Source organism: Macaca thibetana, chromosome 5, assembly GCF_024542745.1.
Source record: "Macaca thibetana thibetana isolate TM-01 chromosome 5, ASM2454274v1, whole genome shotgun sequence".
NCBI lineage: Eukaryota > Metazoa > Chordata > Mammalia > Primates > Cercopithecidae > Macaca > Macaca thibetana.
Window position 1 is genome coordinate 67,513,284 of NC_065582.1, and position 17,840 is coordinate 67,531,123.

At 40.0% G+C, this 17,840-nt stretch overlaps 1 protein-coding gene across 1 annotated transcript in view; it reads right to left on the reverse strand.

The window, feature by feature from the left end:
* Positions 1-1,054: 1,054 nt before the first annotated feature.
* LOC126955751 (signal peptidase complex subunit 2-like) overlaps positions 1,055-17,840 on the reverse strand; it is a 705,796-nt gene continuing 689,010 nt past the window's right edge. The window contains exon 2 of the mRNA XM_050792649.1: positions 1,055-1,773. Coding sequence (XP_050648606.1) covers positions 1,070-1,750 — 681 coding nt within the window. The 5' untranslated portion in view covers positions 1,751-1,773 and the 3' untranslated portion in view covers positions 1,055-1,069. The remainder of the gene's footprint in view (positions 1,774-17,840) is intronic.

Sequence of the window (17,840 nt, forward strand, 5' to 3'; positions counted from 1 at the left end):
TATCAAAGTTAATTTCCTGATTTTGATAACTGTATTGTGATTATATAAGAGAATGTCCTCAGTTTCAGGAAATGCACACTGAAGTATTTAGTGATAAAGGAGCATTGTGTGTTTAACTTACTCTCAAGTGATGCAAAATCATCATTACGTCTATCCATTCATCTATCTCTATATTATACAACAATGATAAAGCAAATATAAAATATTAACTTTGGGGATCTGGGTGAAGGGTAAAAATTTTTGCAACTTTTCTGTATGTCAAATAAAACTTAAGAAACAAAACCTGCAGTGGAAGGATACATTGCAAACTGTTTTGTATAGCATTAGGAGGGTTCCATGACCTGATGCACATTTTATTTATTTATTTATTTTTTTTCACATCTTCCTTCCTTTTATTGAAAAAAATTTTAGAAAATGGCAGTTAATAAAAGGCACAAACAAATCAACAGGGATATACTAGTGGAAAACACAATATAAAACTAAAATGCCATTGGCTTCTTTAACTGGTTAAAAGCACAAAATGTAACAGGGAGAAAGTCTGTTTCAAACAAATTAAAAAGCTATGTTTTTTTAAAATTCTCCCCAAATCAGATATATACACACCCACAAAAATAGTGTGTGAAGGAAAGCTGTCATACACAAGACGTTGTATCCTGAATTCTTCAAGGAAACACATATTGAAATAGGAATTAACAGAGTCAGCAACAGATTAATAATTTTTTAAAATTCAGTCTTAAAATGCTACATGGCCCAAAGCTATACTATATAAAGTATGCTAGGTACAAAAGAAAACATCTGTACAGCTTTTAGCAAAACTACTTTCCCAGAAAAGCAAATTAAAATAATGTAATCAGCAGATCAAGGAGACTACAGCTAGACATCAGAGGTACAACTTCTCATATCTGTGTCAGAAAATCCTATTTATCCAGAATAGACTAAAATTTCAGGACAAAACAGGGACTTTTAAACATTTCTTACTTTACCCATTTTAAGTTCTTTTTATCTCCCCCACCCCCCAAGCCAGTAATTCAGCAAGATCCAGCAGAAAGAGGGCTACTTTTAGAATTGGCTATTTTATTTTTCTTTCTATGGCGAGACTGTCATGGAGCCTGGATATTTCAGGCTCATATGCATCCATGACCAGTGTCCCACTGTGGTCAAAAAACTTAGCAATGGACTTGGTGAACTCGGCTTCCCGCTGCTGCTTTGTTCTCCCACTGATGAAGGTCAGCTTCAAGGTGTATTTGTCATCAAACCTTTTAAGGTTGGAGGACAGCTGCCAAATATCATCAGGATCCATTCCTGTAGGATCTTTCCTGTGGGCCACGAGAAAGATGCTCTTCTCCTTATATGAGGTATAAATGGTCAGAATCCCCATCATCACAAAATAGGATATGACGCACAAAGCCAAAACCGGTTTCGACTCTGGAAAGGGGTGCATATAATCCCAAATCAAAGCCACTATGGCAAAGAAACAGGAGATTGTACAGATGGTGAGGCGACCATCAATTAGACCAAAATTCTCCACGCATTTGTATTTTTCCAGAAGTACCTTTTTGGCAGAATCATCCAAAGAGTTTTTCACAGCTGATCCATCCCACTTGTCAATTTTTACAGGCTTATCATCTATCTTCCACTTATCCAACAAGCCGCTACGGCCACTGCCTGTCCCGCAGTTGGAACCACCGCCAGCCCCACTATTGCCTCCGAGACCACCGCTTCTCCCGCCCTGTGTAGCTGCCGCTGCCATGTTGTGCGCCTCTGCGTCTCCCCCTGATGCACATTTTAACTAAGGCAGGTAAAGTATTTTATGCCATACCCATTCTCTCTACTCTAGATTATCATATTGCTAGAGGTTTCCCTGACAGCTCAGTAGAGAGTCAAGCCCAGTATAATTCCTATTGGCTTTTATTTTTTATTTTTTTATTTCTCAATCCTCAACCAGTGGAAGACCAATAGGCTTTTATTAACAATAACGATGATAATGATGAAGTAAACTGCCTTACAACTGTATCTCATAGAGATTTTCTTATTGTAGTATATACGTGTTTTGCCTTCTTTCTTGGCAAGTTCATTAATAACTGTAATCAACATGCGCTATTAGCACACGAAGGCCTAATAGATCACTGGTCTTAGAATTCCATGTAATATTTGGGAAAGAAATTACATAGAGTGAAATGCATATATTTTCTGACATTTAAGAAACCGTTTGTTCAATTCTAGGCTATCAGCCCTCACCCAGGAAAGGGAGAATGGGCCTTATTCCAAAACTTAGAGTGTTTCAAAAATTAGCTGGATTTTGAAATATGTGTGTATATTTAATTTTAGATATGGATGTGATTAATTTTCTGGGAATTTATATAGAAAAAGAAAATTATAGGTACCACGAACCAACACAGTAATAATTGGGAAACTGCCCAAATTGGCCATCTTGCTCCTATTCAAATCCTTTGAGCAACTTACTTCCTATTGAGAACAGATGGCTATCTACCAAGTTATTGTAAGCTTGCCATCTGACAAAGCTGTTTTGAAGTAAAAGAGGTAAATATTTGAGCTTCGAATGCATTCCTTGTGTATACAGTATGCAGAGCAGATATTGTCAGTAGATGTTAACAAAATTTCTTGAGAAGCCACTAATAAGGTGTAATGTGAGGGTGATACTTCTTTTCTCCATCTGATCATATATTATATTGATTTTCCTTAGTCACAAGAGCACCAAGGGGTATAACACTCTTCACAAGTATTATGGCTGGGGTCAGGCTGAGAATACGTCTCGTCATGGCACTGTTGGGAGAGATAAGTATCCTGCAGGTGATACACTTCAGCTTGAGTGTAGCTTGAGACAAAAGAGTGGATCTGTTTGATTCGTTGTGAGAAGGAGGTACTCATGTCAGCTGCACTCAAGAGGCTGCATCTGTGGATTTTGCATTTACCGTGCCTCCATAATTAAAGCTTTTTACGACTGAAGTTGAAGTTAAGAACCTTGGCTGTGCCCAAAATGATTCAAAAGCATTAAAACATTGCTGATATATGTGTGTGTGTGTGTATATATATATATACACACACACATATGTATGTATATAGTAAGCCTGTTCATTGAGATAATCAGTGGATCTGGATTCAAGTTGCAGAACCTTGTCCTACAAGCTGTATAATTTTGGACAAGTCAGTCTCTTAGAGCAGGGGTCAGTAAACTTTTTCTGTAAAGGGCCAGTTGATAAACACTTTCAGCTTTAAAGGACATAGAATCTCTGTTGCAACTACTCAACTATGCTGGTATAGTGTGAAAGCAGCAAGTAACCCAGGAATGGAAAAACAAACATTGTATGTTCTCACTGAAAAGTGGGAGCTAAGTTATGAGAATGCAAAGGCATAAGAATGACACAATGGACTTTGGGAACTCAGGGTGAAGGGGTGGGAAGGGGGCGAGGGATAAAAGACTACAAATTGGGTGCAGTATACACTGCTTGGGTGATGCGTGCACCAAAATCTCGCAAATCACCACTAAAGGACTTACTCATGTAACCAGACACCACCTGTTCCCCAATAACCTATGGAAACAAAAATAAAAAAAAAAAAAAAATCATACTTTCTCAGTTTGACAGTGTGGCAGAAAGAGAAAACGTTCATTTAAGACTTGATGTATTTTTGACTGAAAGTAATCACGTGATTTAAGTTTTAAAAGAAAATATTTTGTCTTTTAAAAATGCCCAATTTTTCCCCTATTTTAAAATTTAGATAAAAGTTACATAGAGTGAAATGCACATATCTTGAATGTGCAATTCATTGGGTGTAGAGAAACATATATACCCAAATAAAATCAACCAAATCAGGATACTAATTACTGCCCTTTTCCCCAAAGGTGTTATTGTGCCCCCATCCAGTCAATCTATATCCCACACACACAAATGCTGTTCTGATTTTGATCACCAAGGAATAGACTTACCAGTTGGGGAACTTCATATAAGTGCAATCTAAATATATAAATAAATCTATGATGTTGTATATACTGGTAGTTTTTTATATTGCTGAATAATATAGTATTGTATGAGTATGCCACAATTTTTATATTTTGTAATCATAAAAAATACCAGGCACGTTAGTCTAGCTGAAGGGTAAGAAGCATGGAAAACTGTAATCAGGAAAAGGATTGTGAAGGGTCTTAAATGCCAAATTGAGAAATCTATAGCTTGTACATGACATATTTTACAGTGATAGCTGCATATATGCTCCCCTCTGAAAGAACTTGACTGATGAACAGCTCTTGTTAGGGGAGCAAAAGATAGTGTGACTGCATGACTTATTGACCTTACTAGCACACTATTTTAAGAGAAAGAAGGCTATAATAATAAGGATGTAGGGTGTTGAGCTATAAACTGGGGTTGTCCCTGGCAAACCAGGAAGTGGAGTTACCCCAGCAATAAGACAACATGACCCAGACTCCTGGCTATACCTGACTCCTGGCCATCCCAACTATAAGCTAGTCTGTGGTCTGTGTTGGATTCCAAAGGGAGAAATATCATACTCTTTCTCTGCTCTGTATTCTAACAAATTAAGAATAAATACCATGGATATCAAGTTTTATTGTATAGATTCAGCAATTCTCAAAGTACAGGCTTCCTGGGAAAGCTGGATTAGAGAACTTGGGTCTGAAACCAAAATGAAGCCTTCCAGATTATCAGATCCTAAGAAAGGGTAGACCTAATAGACTCAGGTGTAGGCAGAAAAGTGGAACCAGAAAGTGGAGCTCTAGCTAGGTGTGTTGGTGTGCCTAGTCCATGAGACTGGATATACAAGGAGAGTCTACCTCCCTAAGTACTCCTTAGGGGAAGAAGGAGAAGAGAGGGAGGAAGAAAGAGGGGGAGAGAGTGAGAGGAAAATAGGGAGGGAAAAAGAGAATGATGGGGGAGGGAAAAGAAAAGAGAAGAAAAGGCAGTTGTATGAGGGGGAAGGAGAAAGAAAGGGAATGAAAGAGTCAGAGTGCTGGTAGTTTGTGGGGCACAGCACCCTCTTATTAATCAGATAGCCCAAGGAAGCCAGGTCCTTTATAATTTCACCAATGAGATAAGACATTAGACCTCCCACGACAATGGACATTTAAAGGATAGTAAAAAGCTGGAAATGTTCACTCCTGTACTTTTCCACCTCAGAGGGACACATAGCAAACTATTTCAAAGCAACGTAAGAACAAATATAGGTTTTCTCCTAAAAGCTGGTTGAGAAATGATGAACAGGTGAGTCAGCTTGCTTTTCAGGGACTTTCTTTTTTTTTTTTTTTTTTTGAGACGGAGTCTCGCTCTGTCGCCCAGGCTGGAGTGCAGTGGCCGGATCTCAGCTCACTGCAAGCTCCGCCTCCTGGGTTCACGCCATTCTCCTGCCTCAGCCTCCCAAGTAGCTGGGACTACAGGCGCCTGCCACCTCGCCCGGCTAATTTTTTGTATTTTTTAGTAGAGACGGGGTTTCACCGTGTTAGCCAGCATGGTCTCGATCTCCTGACCTCGTGATCCGCCCATCTCGGCCTCCCAAAGTGCTGGGATTACAGGCTTGAGCCACCGCGCCCGGCCTTTCAGGGACTTTCAAATTGTGGGAAGGAAACACTATTCCAGGTGGTGGTGACCCCTGAACCTGGGAGGTCATGTAGAGGTGGTCCTGGCATGATATAGGCTCAAACTATGAATAAGCAAACAGAACAAGCTGTTGGAGGGCAGTGGGATGAGGCGACTGATGCATGGAGAGAAGCAGAGAAGCCAGGGGAGAAAGAAGCATGGAAGAGACCAGCTGGGTCTCAGAGCTGCTTTGACCTCAGTTTCTAATGTGCTTTTCTTGTGTAGTATTTTCTGGATTATTTGCACACATTTATTTTCAGACTTTATTAATTTCTACTATAGGACAAAGGGAAAACTTGCCCTTCACCCTCTGGAGGTTTCATACTCTAGCAAGTTATTTAAGCTCTATGGAAGGTACTAGGAACACTGTCTGGCATGGTAAGTTTAAGTGTTCAGTGAGATGTTAACTATTGCCACTGTTAGAATTTGCTAATCCATGAAGGAAAAATAAAGAGAATCCAGGACTAAATCTTAAATATTTCCTAAAAAGAGGGTGACAAGCAGACAGGGAGTCCCATGAGAAGTGGTAAGGAGGAGGGCCAGGACCAGTGTAGGATGAGCAGTGGATGAACAGACACACAGCTATATTGAGGCTGTGTGGTGGTAGGACATCCAAAAAGCTCATACTGAATGCCTTGTGTTAAAGAGGAGAAACTTTACCCTCATGGGTTTCGTGTCTGGGGGCATGTGAGTTAAACTGACAGGTTATCAAGAGAAGAGACAAAATTTGATTTCAATACATGCAGGAATTCACAGAAAAGTGTAACTCAAGGAGGCCTATAGACTTAGGGGCTTTTTAATAGCTGAAGGGGAGGGGCAGAAAGGGCACCTATGGGAAAACAAATGGCTCTTAGGAATAATAATGACCTTTAAATTGAGTTCTAGGGCTATTGCAACATTATGAGCTGCTAAGAGAACATGACTTGCCATGATTTTGCCTTTGTTCTTTGAAATTTTTTATGGTGAAAACGCCTGTAGCAGGCAGAGAGTACCTGATCAAGAAGACAGGGAGATATGACATGAAGTGTGAAATGTCCAATAGAAAGAGCCTTGCTGGGTATGGTGGCACACACCTGTAGTTCCAGCTATTCAGGAGGCTGAGAGAGAGGACCGTCTGAACCCAGGCATTCTGGGCTGTAGTACACTATGCCGATGGGATGTCCATACTAAGTTCAGCATCAATATGGTGACCTCCCAGGACTACCAGTTTGCCTAAGGAGGAGTGGACTGGCCCAGGTCAGAAATAGTGGGTCAAAACTCCCATGCTGATCAGCAGTGGGATCTTGTCAGTGAATAGCCACTGCACTTTGGCCTGGGCAACATAGCAAGATCTCATGCTCCCCAAAAATTTTTAAAAAAGAAAGATCCTAGACCCCAGAGAGCAAATGCAGTCCTAGCTAGGTGAAAAGCTCCAAATAAGCAAAGCTAAACTCAGACAGCAGTGTCATGAGGAGCAAGGAAACTAACGAAGGAGCTAGCACAGCTTTCTCAAAAAAGGAAGAAGATTCTAGAGCTTTCTTTTTCAAGAGAGAATTGTAAGTATTCATTTTAACTCTATCATCACTAGTTTTTTAATTCAAAGTTTATAGCATCTATACTAAGATATAATGCAAACATCTCATTTGAATTTTTCACTATCCTCTATAGGTTCTGCCTTCTCAGCCAGTTAACTTCTCAGCCAGTTTCCTGACCTTTTGGCCATGGGAGCTATTTTTAGAAAATAATCAAACTCAATACCCTGTCTCTTCTGCTGCGCCTTGCAAAAGATCCATATCCTGACTGTTTCGCTTGTTGATTCCCCTAACCCATCTTGGGTTTTTCATGCGCTTGTGCTCCTCGTGACACCTTTGTCACTGAGTCTCCCCTTTCCTTTCTCCTCCTCCTGTTTCTCTCCGCCATTATTTTCTGGCTCTGCCTACTACTCCCTATTCTCATGATGGCGGTTGTCCAAAAAAATCCTTTATGGCCTGCCACTTTATTTATAAATTTGACTGACTGCAAGCAAGCTAAACAAAGAATTAACTCTATGAGAGCTGAGGCCACAACTGTAAACAAAGGCAGCTTGGGGAGTAGGAGAAAGATATTTAATGTGAATTTTTTATTAGGTTGAAGGCATCAAGTAAATTATACTTCAAAATCAAATTCATGCCTCGCAAAGGAGCTGACACAGGTAGAAGGCTGGGTGCAATATTTCTGCTACTGTCAACATCCTTGGATACACTGAGAAAATCCATTAAGCTTAGTCCTTTTTCCCAACTCTGTTGACCTTGGACAAGAGGCTGTTTCTCTATGGGCTGCAGGCTTCCTAATCCAGTGATCAGAAGTGGACTCCTGAGAAAAGTAACCAAACACGTTTGCAACATCAATGATCTCAGCATGAGCCTTTTCCCTTGGGTGAAACTTTCCAAGCAGTCCACATTTTTCTCATGGCTTTAGGAAACAAACAGACTCAATCATGTTTATTTCCTGGGTAATATTCCAGCATCATGGGAAATGGAAAGTAGGAAATATATTATTTCACTCAACTTGGCTAAAACTTTCAGGACAGGAAAATAAAAGAAAGGATGAATTCTTACCAAGGCTTTTATTTTGGCAAGACGATTAAGTGATCTTACGCTAATCTAATAGGTACTTTTAAATACTATATGTTGTTAGGCACATTCCATGAATAACTTATTCTACTTAAGAAATATTTCACCTATTACTTAAAATTTCTTAGTACTTTGGGAAAAAACACGTTAGTAGTTATTATCTGGAAACCAGTTCTCTGTATTCTTCTCTCATTGTTATTTCTAATACTCCATCAGGCCGATCTCTGCTGTAATATTAGTTTTAGATGGTGGGGGAATATACATTGCAAGATTAACTCATTCATGGTTTAGAGAATTAGTCGATGTATTTTAGATAGCCAATCCCAATTCATTCAAACATAAGACCACTGGGAGAAACTCATGACTCATGAGTTGATATCAGAACTTGGGTAATTGCACAAATAGAAAATTAAGTGGAAAATGAGTTAATGAGAGAAGAGAGAGAAAAATGCAAGGATGACACGTGCAGGTCATTTGAGTCAATATTTCACATTGTTACAACTGAGTCTAAGTCAGAAACTCACTTTTATCAGGTTGACTTTTAAAAATCTTTATTATTCCTTAGGAATGTTAATGGATTTTAGTTGTTAGATGCTGAAGGAATTCTTTCTACTTCGTCTCATTAGTATGAGAATGTTTGTCAGAGCAACGTTTTCAGTTTTTCCATAAAGACAACTTTCTCTTCTCTATATGATAGGACAAACATGGATGGAGTAATGCAAATCAAGTATGTATCCGGCATTGGCAGCCACTGTATTTTCCCACTTCCCTGCTGGGTTGTGTAGAGAGTGGAATAAATAAATACAAGCAGTCAAAAGCTGGCGTATAAATCCACTCACTCATTTATTCATTCATTCTTCAATAAGTACAGTAGCTAGAACATCGTGGATTCTTCAGAAGCAGAATCACATGAGGGGCAGCTAGAGACTAGTGCTCCACCGTAGGAAGATATCCCACTCTTGCACACATCACACTGTCCCATCCTGTTGAGCTTCACCTTGACATACAATCTTAGCTTCTCCTTTTCTACCTTAGCAGTTATTGTTCTTCCAGTCACTTCATATTCAGAAAACCAGGCAGACTACAGTAACTTCCTTGGTTATACTTGTTTTATTATACAAATTTCCTGATTTTATAGTAAACACCCATATACTGACCACCTAAATTCCTCTTGGTTGTAATTTAGCCCCATGTTTGAGGAATTATGAATCGAGTTCAGGTGTTTTCTCATGTGGAAAATATAGGCCTTTCAAACAATGAAATGGTGTAGAATATCCAAAATCCTCACTCTTTAACCAACACACAGATTTACATTTTTGAGACTTTTAAAAACCTGAAGTGATTAATGTAATTGAGTCTACACATGTTGTGGATAACCATATCTCATTGATAGAATTAAGGTATAAAAGGAAAACTTTGTTTTTCTACTCACACTTCTGACACCCACCAAATGTGTAGGTTTTCCACACTGAGAAATTCTCCATTTCTCTTTGGACACCAACTGGCTGTCCTAGAATTTAACTTAATTTGGACACTGACTACCCCAAGTTTGTACAGACCCCACAGGTTATTCAGGGCTCCCTCCCACAGACTTCTTGCCGCTTCAGATGACAATTACAAGCAGTGCATCCCTAGGTTACCTACACTCCTGACTAACTTGGCTATGAATTTTGGGTTCCCACAACCCTGCCTGTTCAATAAGTTGATATAACAGCTCACAGAACTCAGGGAGACACTTTCTTTATATTTACCAGTCATAAATGATATGACAATGGATACAAATGAACACAGCCAGATGAACAGGTACATGGTATAAGGTATGGGGAAGGGACATGGAGCTTCCCTGCCCTCCCCAGGCATGCCATCCTCCCAGCACCTTGATGTGTTCACCAACGTGGAAACTCATCAAACCCCCTTGTTCAAGAGTTTTTATAGAGCTTGATCTCCAGTGCTCTTCTTGGAGGTTGGTGGATAGGGCTGAAAATTCCAGCTCTCTAATTGTTTGGTCTTTCTGGTGACCATTTTCATGTTGAGGGTAACTAGAGGCCTCACCCTAAGTCATCTCATTAGCATAAATTCACATGCGATCCAAAGGAACGCATTATGAATAACAAAAGACACTCCTATCACTCAGGAACTTCTAAAGGTTTTAGGGGCTCTGTGCCAGGAACCAGGGACAAAGACCAAATATAGTTCTTATTATACCACCTGGCACTTCAGAGATAGAACTGGTTTTTCTCTTGAAATGATGTGACCGAAATGTCTCATTTATAAATTAAGAAATCAGGGTTCAGATTTTACCCCCATAACCTATCTCTACTCTCCTCCAGAATTCTCTCTTATAGGGGAAGATTCACAACCAGAGAAATTGAGAGAAGAACCTGCCCTGCATGACTTCAGGAAACCTGCCTGTGCCCCCTCCCTCTTAGCAGTGTTCAAAATACATGAGTTTCCAAAGTAGGTCTTAGAAAGCAGAGATTCTGACTTTTCTACTCTGTCTCACAGAAACCAACTCTATTAGTTTTCTATTGCCTATAATGAATTACCACAAACTTAGTGACTTAAGACAACACAAATTTATTATCTTACAGTTCTGAAGGTCGGAAGTCTAAAATGTGTCTCATTTGGTTGAAAACCAAGGTGTTGGCAAGACTGCATTCCTTCCGCAGGTTCTAGGGGTAAATCTATTTCCTTACCTTTTCTGGCTTTTAAAGGCTACCCACTATCCTTGGCTCATGGCCCTTTCCCACCTTCAAAGCCAGCAGCCTCAGGCTGAGTTTTCCTGCTGCCATCTTACTGGCTCGCACTCTTCTGCCCTCCCACAACTTCCCCTTTAAGAACCCTTGTGATTACATTGGACCTACCTGGGTAATCTACGATACTCTCCCCATTTTAAAGTCTCACTATTAACAACCTTCATGCCTCTCTTCGGGTGACCTAACATATTCATAGGTTCTGAGGATCTGGATGTGGCCATCTTCCCAGGAGCATTAATTCTGCTTACCACACCTACTATCATTACGTATGTGTCCAGAATAATTTTTATTATTACAAAATTGGAATTTTCATTTTGGAATGTTTTCACTTTCCCTAGGTCCTCTAATTCCACATGGCATGCTTCCTGGGAAATTTTACTGCTGCATTGGAGGAAAGAAACTGAAATGAGTACCTCGATTATCATTTAAGCACAGTATAATGATAGTAGTTTGCCTTTTAGTAGAACTTAGAGATTTTAGACATCCCTGTGAGGTGATTTGGTGTTTTTCCTACATTTTTGTAAATGACAGAATTGCAATGTAAACATTTCCAGGGTGTGCTAAGTAACTCTTTGAGGACATGAAACACTTAATTCAACTAGTTTCTATAAACTTCAGTGTGTTGAAATAGTGTGTTGTTTATGATGTACCATTTGTACCGAATTCAAAAGCAATGTTAAAAAGTTAGAGTTCTGGCTTTCTGCATTTCTGCATTTTTTTTTCCTTCTCAGCATCCACTGTTGAGGCAAAATAATAAGGGATCCTTGAGCAAGGTAAATGTGACTCAAGCATCAGGCATTGATGTCTTAATACAACAACCTCTTCAGCCTGGGCCATTAGTACTAATGTCTTGGCAGGGAGCTCTAGGTCAGCACATTAAACCTCCAGGAGCTTTAAGAACTTTCGGGGATGTAAGAGGGTGTACATCAGAGAATAGCAACATAAGAGAAACTCAAAATATGAGAAAAACATCTGGGTTAATTCAGGCCAAATCTGAAGACTTGGAGGTTTTGTGAAACATAATTCATGGTTATGATTGTTGGAAAACTGATTCTGTGCATTTAAAACCATATACTATGTTTTGTACAGTTGAAATTATGTTAAATATTAGCTGTCTTCTTGTTGCTCAGGTCTGAAATAGACAAGTATAGGGACACTTTGTTATAGGAAGAAGTGTTGTCTAAAGGCATTAGCTTGTCTTACTCTCGGCTAGTCTGACCCTCCAATTGCTGCAAAGCCCCTTTACCCCCACCTACAGTTTTGCCTTTGGTTTACCCTGGGTGGGAAGGGAAGGAGGGAGAAAGAGAAGGAAGGGAGTTCCATGAGTAGGAAGTGAAAGAGTGAGAAAAGAAAGGGAGCTCTGCGGCCCAAGCATTTCAGCACCAAGTCAGCCTTGCTATGCTGTTAGTCCGGTGCTGAAGCGAGACCCTGCTTGGTAACACCAGCACGTCCTTTGCTAACAAGGTCCTTGCCTTAATATCCTGTACTTGAGACTTTGTCGTGGTTATCCTTTCCAGCACCATTCCATTTAGACAACAGTCATGCCTTCCACTGATTTGCTCTAACCCAGCCCTTGCCCACCCCATCTCTCACTCTGGAGGGCACCAAGGTCCTATTTCTGAAACTGCCGATGGCCAGACCAATTGAACCCCTCTTCATAGCTGCCCTCCACCAACTCCCCTTGTCAGGACTTTCCCATCACTACTGTGATTTTTTTTCTAAACAAACATATAGAAAAGTACAAAGAATACTCTATTACAGTGGTTCTTGAATTTTAGCGTGTATCATAATCACCTGGAGGGCTTGTTAAAACACAAGTTGTTGGGTTTTATCCCCAGAACTTCTGATTCAGTAGGTCTGGAGTGAGGCCTGAGATTTGCATTTCTAACAAGTTTCCAGGTGATGCTGATGCTGCTGATCTGGGGCCCACATCTTGAGGACCACCAGTTTATTACATATGTATATGCACCCACTACCCAGATTTAACAGATCTTCATATATTGCTGTATTTGCACTAGATCTTTTTTCTTTTGCAAGAAATGAAATGATATGACACAAATGATTGCCCTACTCTCCTTTTCCTATTTCTTCTTTTTTTCTGATGATAACCACTGCCTACCAGAACTATTCTCTCTGGATACAGTGCACCATCACTTGGCTGAATTTCCTGCCATTTGGAGTTGGATCTGAGTCCCTAGCTGCAGCTTGACTCCTTGATTTCCATATTGCAGTGTTTCATGTTCTATCTCGTCCTGCTACTCTTAATTTTTCTGTCCCTGCTAGGTCACATGATGTAATGGAATATACATTAAACTTTCATTAAGAGAAGTAGAATTAGGTTTTACTGTGAGAAGGACTGTTCTTACTCAGCAGAAGGTGTTCACTCTATTCATTAAAATGTAGGTGGAGAGAGCAAATATCAGTAACAAGGCACCTATAGGAATCTCCCTAAGTAGACTAAGTCAATAGGGCCCAGTCATAATAATTTAGAAGATTGAAAGCCCTGATCCATCCCAGGCAGATCCCCAGGCTCTGGTATTCCAGCTTCAAAGTTAGGATCAATAGGTAAAAGTGACACACTCCACTGAGGGAACCAAATATTCAAGCTTACGAATTAAGGGCTGAGCTGAGCCAGAACCACAAATATCAGGCTTTTAAATGGGTGGAACACGGAACATTCCAATTTGGTTCTTCTGAAACTATAACTATTTGTCTAAGGGGTAGTCTTGAATCATATAAAAGTAAAATTATCTAAATTACAAAGTAGTCATCATTGGCCAGAATTTTTCTTGCATTCTTTGATCACTTTATCTTATTTATAGAATTAACGTTAATGAATACATATCTAATTTGACTTGCATTGACCCAGTTAATGCATGCCCCTTAAACATGCATGAAAATAACACCTTTCTCTAGGCCCTCTTCTCATTGATCCCCATCCCTTTTCTCTTAAAATCTTTGCCGAACTTTCTTCTAAGCATTGCCCTCCCTCCTCTTTCTTCTTTCCCCTTTACAAAGGTAATTTTACTGGCACCTCTTAGTAGGCATGACCCCTGTCAGCTGCTGTGGCTGAGTGAAAATTTGTATTTATCATTTCTTCTTCTTCCTTTTTTCATGAGGAAAACATTGACCTAGGTTGCATCAAACTCCCAACCCAGCTTAGCGTTTCTGGGTTGAGTAGCTGTTGAGTTGGTTTACTTACCAGTGGGGCTTCCCACATTTCCCCTGCCTTTACAAATTACTGGAAAATGAGGCAATCTGTAATATAAACTGGATGGGCACTATATTAGTCCATTCTCACACTGCTATAAAGAACTACCTGAGACTGGGTAACTTATAAAGAAAAGAGGTTTAATTTACTCACGTTTTCTCAGGCTTAACAGGAAGCATGACTGGGAGGCCTCAGGGAACTTACAATCATGGCGGAAGGTGAAGGGGAAGCATGCACATCTTCACAATGGTGGAGCAGGAGAGAGACACAGTGAAGGAGGAAGTGCCACACACTTTTAAACAACCAGATCTTGTGAGAACTCTGTCAACAAGACAGCACTAGGGGAATGGTGCCAAACCATTAGAAACCACCCCCATGATCCAGTCACCTCCCACCAGGCCCCACTTTCAACACGTGGGGATTACAGTTGCACATGAGATTTGGGTGGGGACATAGAGCCAAACCATATCAGACACTCAGTGTCACAGGAATTTACTTGAGGGACAAGTTAATTCTGATGGGGAGATCTGACACTAACCCATTTTAATTCATGTAAAATCTAATACGAGCACTGTGTGTACTTAGTTGTGCATGTTACTCACATGTAACTACTCTTATGAGATTAGCATAACATTTATGGTCCAGTATCTATATCATAGTCGTCTAACATTTTTATCATTATCCCATCAGATAACAAGGAAACACATCCAGGCTGCAGATTAAACACCACCACCAACAAAAACTCAAAAAATCAATTTAAACACACATACATACACACACATGATATCTCACAAGGATAAAAAAAAAAAATCCTCATAACAACCTAGGCTGGGTGTGGTAGCGCGCACCAGGAATTCTAGCACTTTGGGAGGCTGAGGCAGGTGGAGTGGATAACTTGAGTCAGGAGTTCTAGACCAGCCTGGGCAACATGGCAAAACCCCGTCTCTACAAAAGCAAAACAAAACAAAACAGAAAACAACCTAAAGAAGGTAGATTTGGTTATTTGCAATAGAATATTTTAGGTTCTTTCCTCATTCCATAACTGATGTTACTGTTTTTCCACAAAACATGGCATGTTGTCAATTAGTTAATTTAAGGAATTTTTCTCAGTGGCCTCGTTAGCTCTAGGGGTCCCTTTGGGCTCTTGATACTCCCTGAAGGAAGGATCCATTTCTCTCCTGTTCTTCCTGTACCCACAGCTGGGGGAAGCTGAGGAGGGAGGAACAATCAGTCACAGCGCTCCTCCAGGACTGTCCTCTCTGCCCCAATCTTTGAGAAAGAACATCCCCTTCTTCCTTTCCCTGGCCACTGTGGCTGCCCCTAACATCCTCTCAGTGCCTGGGACCCTCTCCACAGAGGGGACGTGGCCCATGGTCATGACATAACCTGGCAGCAGTAGGAAAAATTCCCTTCTGTGAAGGGGAAGCAGACTGGGCCATAAAGAAACAGCGGGACTGGCTCAAGTGCCCAAAGTTTGCTTAGGGCCTGGGAATTGGCTATGTGTTATTTAATTTATTGAGAGGAGTTGAGTAGGTGGCTTTTATTTCCCCTCCCTCTTCCACCAACAAGAATAAAGTTTATTAAACTAAAAACATTCTCTGCCTTCTTCTTTTTCTGGAAGAAATACCTGAAGACTGGTGGGCAGCCAGATTGACTGGACCTTTAGGGACGGGAACAGGAAGAATGGGCGATGAGTCTGCCCAGACACAGTGGGGCCAGACCACAGAAGTCTGAGCAATCGAGACTTTTCTTTCTGGAAAGAAAAAGAAGGTAAAAGGAACTTTTTTACTTAATTAGGGATTTAGAGCTTCCTAAAAGTCATGAGACTATTTTGGACTAGTTTCAAGAGAGAAATGCTGGAAATTCACAGTTTTTAGAACAACTGTCATATGTGAGTGCTTTCTCCTCTTTTTTTATTTTTTCCTTTTAAAATCTAAGGTCTGAGCCATACATAGAGTTAGGAATTCAAAACTTGAGATGAAAGGAATGCTGATTTATGTTATGATGGCATTATTTTCCCCTACATCAAATCAGGTTATTAATATCAGTGTTTTTTCCAACATGATGATTTTACCGAGTGACTGTCCATCCTGAGGGAATTATCGTAAATGAAACATAAACGTAAATGACCACAGGAACACAGAGATCTATAAAACATCTAACGCTGGGGAAATGCAAAATGTTCCAGGGATTGGACGTGTTTTGGTGCAGGGATCCTCAGCTGCAGGCCAATGGAATTTAATTTAATATACGTACTGCCACGCAGAATTAGGCATATATTGGCACAATCAATAAATCCAATCACTTTACCTACAGGACAGATTTGAAATTCTGTCTCCATGTTTTGCCACTATTCACTAATGAAATACGGCTTCCTTGCCCTCACTACAAAGGTCTCCATCTTTCTTTCATGTTTTTTGTTTGTTTTTGTTTTTGTTTGTTTTTACTTCCCGGAGTGAAATAAGAGTACTTTCTCAAAATTTAATCAAAAGTTTGAGGAACATATTCATACTTTAAATCATGGTTTTTAAAGGAGTAAGCTTCCAATTCAGTTCATCATCGGCACTAAATCGTTTATTCTTTGATCTTTCAGGAAGCTTCATATTGCTTTTGCCTCTCTCTTCATCCCTTCCCAACTGTCTCCTTTTGTCCTCCTTACTCTCAATTCCTAATTTTAGCTAATGTACAAATACGTATGATTCTCACTTGTTGGATATATTAAAAATGTATAGCCTAAAATAACACGCTTTTGTGCTTCCAGTTTTCTTAAATTGTTGCTGATTTTCTGTACTATAAACAAAAATACACTTCATCAGTCAGTATCTGGAATTAACCAGCACATATCACAGCATAATACCGGTCTTGTTGGATACCCAACAAGAAGAGTGAATATGCATATCAAACTGGAAATTTGCGCATTCTTAATCTTTTGCCTGCTTCCTAATCAGAACTTTATGTTATCCAAGACTGATAGGAAACCATTTTGTCTTATTTTCTAAAAGGATCAATGGAATACCTATTCCCTTGTTTATAGCTCACTAAGCTGTACTAAGATACTGTGAGGGATATGTTAAGCATACCAGAGATGATCAATGAATGTGCACACATAATGAAGCCACAAGGCAGGATGTAAGTGCTAGATAAATAGTAAAATAAATTGACACTTTGGCAATCTGCCACCAGATTAATCTTATGTACCCCTTTGATTGTGACATTGACCTTTGCCAAACTTTGCCTGGGGTTATCTAGGCATTACTAGGTGCTATGGTTTAAATGTTTGTCTCCTCTGAAACTCATACTGAAACTTAATACCCAATGTGGCAGTATCGAAAGGTGCGACCTTTAAGAGATGATTAGTTCATGGGAGCTCTACATGCATAAATGGGTTAATCCATTCATGGATTAAGGGGTTAATGGATTTATGGGTTATCATGTGACTTTAGGCATGGGGACAGGAAGGGTGGGCGATGAGTCTGCCCAGACACAGTGGGGCCAGACCACAGAAATCTGAGCAAGTGAGACGTGAGTTGGTAGCAACAAAAAGCCATGGGGGTTTGGCAAAGGCCAATGACACAATCAAAGTGGTACTTAAGATTAATCTGGTGGCAGATTGTTCTCAGGACCTCATTCTGGGATTTAATAACAAGTAATAAATTCTGTTAGAATTAACCTATCT